We start from the raw sequence: 2,524 nt of genomic DNA, 5'->3' as shown, positions 1-2,524 counted from the left end.
CAGTAACCATTCGCTAATGATGGATTCTATAGGCATAATAGATTCGTTGCACCTTGAAAACCCAAAACGACCTACAATTTGGAACGGAGGCAGTAGTAAGTAGTAACCTTCAGTAAGCAAGTTCTCTAGTTGATAAACAAGATGCTAAGCATGGATGCAAGTACTTCTAAAGTTTTGTAGTTATTTACTCCCTCCGTCCCAAAACATAAGGTGCACATGTATTTCAAGATTCAAACCTTGTAATCTTTGACCAACAATTAGTTGAACAATATGAAAATCTTGTGGTAAAAAGGTGGTTACATTGGATTTTACTTAGAAATACTTTCTAGATGAAACTTTTGTTGCCACAAATGAATCAGCGGTCAAAGTGTAAACTTGATGATATTTTGGGACAGAGGGAGTACCTTTTTCTTTGGTGTGGTATTCATTCATCTAGCTTGCTTTCTTGTTTTCCTTTCATTTTTTCATGTTTCTTTTATTATGATTTTCTTGCTTGCATCTTCCATTTTACATAACTTTGGGCATCTAATTAGTTCTCCGAAAAGGTTATCCATACTTTACAGCACTCTTAATACGTATGACAGCATACTCCCTAATGTCAAATATTGGATTTTTTTTTTGTTGATGTGAAAAATAAAGCATTGTCTAAATGATATCTATCTGGTGTTTGCAAATAAGAGGTTTATCTGATCTTGACAACAAATATTTACCTTTTTAGTTTACCAGGTTGAAGTGTGTGATATACCACTTTCGCAGGAATCAAGAATTTTGCCGATTAAGGATTGGTACTTTCTACACTTTTGGCACTTATAATTCGTTTAGTATTGCTTGACAAAGAAATCATCTTGACTTATTCAGGAATTGGACGGCCACCTGGCCAGATGGATCCTAAAGCTTTTGTTCTTCAGAAGTTTAATAGAACTGGTCGTGAACGGGTAAATATCTCCTCACAAGTAATATGTACTTTTGTCATTGTAGACTTGTAGTTAGCCCCTAGCTTCCATGATTACACACTCTAACACTCACAGTGTTTAGCTAGATCTGAGCCAACCTCTTGAAGATGGAGGGCCTTAAGTTTCCTTAGTGTGCCATCCTTACAGTTGACCATTTAACACTGTCACTGACACGTGGGGTTGCCTGAGTCATTGACATTGGACCAAGGTGGCAAATAGTTAATTATTTCCTTGGAAACTGAACTGCTTGATTAAATTAAATTTGAACACTGCTTGCCACTGTTATCCCATGGAAGGATGGGAAATGGCAATCTCGTACTCGGTACTCCAGAGGTTTGATGAGCTATGGTCATGGACTCATTCTACTAGTGCCATTTTGTCAAATACATCAGATCATTGTATTGTGACAATTTATATTCTATAGTATTGCACAACAATATTTAGATTCTAAAAATACGAAGGACCACCATTTAAGTTCCATAGTGGTAAAAGCACAATAAATAGTATTATCTTTATTCGCTGTCCTGCAACCACCAGAAGCTTATCATACTTGCATGTTTTGTTTCAACCTAGATTGATTCAGCCATAAAAGAGGGTGTTAACATTCTGAAGATGGTGGCCACCAAGGGTTTGACAGAGGCTGCAAGATTGTCAAATGCAGATCAGAAGTATAAGCATCTGAGATCACATGATCTTCAAGACTGAAAATGACTAGACTCTGCTTATCTGGGGAATTGCTCTTTCAGCATATCTCTTGATGCCCCTCATGCTCCAGTACTTCTATTGGATGGCTGGATTGAGAATCTAGTACAGCTAAATGTTCTCCCTGATATTCTCTGCAGCATACATCTCTTTGGTGCTGACTATGGAGTTTTCGATGTTTCTCGGTGGTCAATTTCAGTTGGCTCAACAGTTGATGTTGAACTGGTGGTCCAAGGTCAAAGCTTCTGATTTAGTTAGAAGAAAGCGTCTTTTGAAGAGTCAACAGTTAGCTATACAATGTTTTGAATTAGTTTTGTTCATTTTAGGAAAATCGAGTTTCTCGTGACCCCACTTATTTTCAATGCTATGGGGACTTTACTAAAATTAGACAGTTTTATTTGGCCATACCAAATATTTCTGGAATAACATTTGCTGTAGACATGATAGATCTTTAAGAATCTGATTTCCTGTTTTGTGTGATGTAATGAAGCTAAGATGAATGTGCGTGATGCTTATGGCATTCGTTGTCATTTTTTTCCTTCAGAAGATGTTCAACCGAGCAGATGACCAGATCAAGTTAGATCCGTGTGGTATTAATCTTGTATACTGTCAGATAAGTTTATAGGTTTATCTGTTCTCCATCTGCAATCTTGATGCTGATGAAGGACAACAATGAATATGCAGGATCTCAAGTGGATGATGAAGCATAGTAATAGCCAACTTTAGCTTTGCTTTCTTTAGTTGTGCATGGTGCCCTGGGGATGCTGTTGTTGTGGTAGCACGTTACTTTGGTTTGCAATGGGCACCGGTGTAATGTGAACCTTCGAAGTATACGTCACTCCCGATTTTATTGGCAAAACTAGATGAAT

At 37.5% G+C, this 2,524-nt stretch overlaps 1 protein-coding gene across 4 annotated transcripts in view; it reads left to right on the top strand.

Moving 5' to 3' along the window:
• The window catches only part of LOC101765804 (peptidyl-tRNA hydrolase, mitochondrial), a 4,639-nt gene extending 2,456 nt beyond the window's left edge, over window positions 1–2,183 (top strand). For 3 of the 4 annotated variants that reach the window (XM_004984339.4, XM_022822804.1, XM_022822803.1), the window contains exons 7-9: window positions 727–785; window positions 859–935; window positions 1,527–2,183. In XM_004984339.4, coding sequence (XP_004984396.1) covers window positions 727–785; window positions 859–935; window positions 1,527–1,658 — 268 coding nt within the window. In that variant the 3' untranslated portion in view covers window positions 1,659–2,183. The remainder of the gene's footprint in view (window positions 1–726; window positions 786–858; window positions 936–1,526) is intronic. The other variant, XM_022822802.1, reaches the window with a different exon arrangement.
• The last annotated feature ends 341 nt before the right edge of the window (window positions 2,184–2,524 follow it).

Source organism: Setaria italica, chromosome IX (genome assembly GCF_000263155.2).
Source record: "Setaria italica strain Yugu1 chromosome IX, Setaria_italica_v2.0, whole genome shotgun sequence".
NCBI classification, from domain to species: domain Eukaryota; kingdom Viridiplantae; phylum Streptophyta; class Magnoliopsida; order Poales; family Poaceae; genus Setaria; species Setaria italica.
This window is presented reverse-complemented; position numbering and strand designations above follow the sequence as displayed.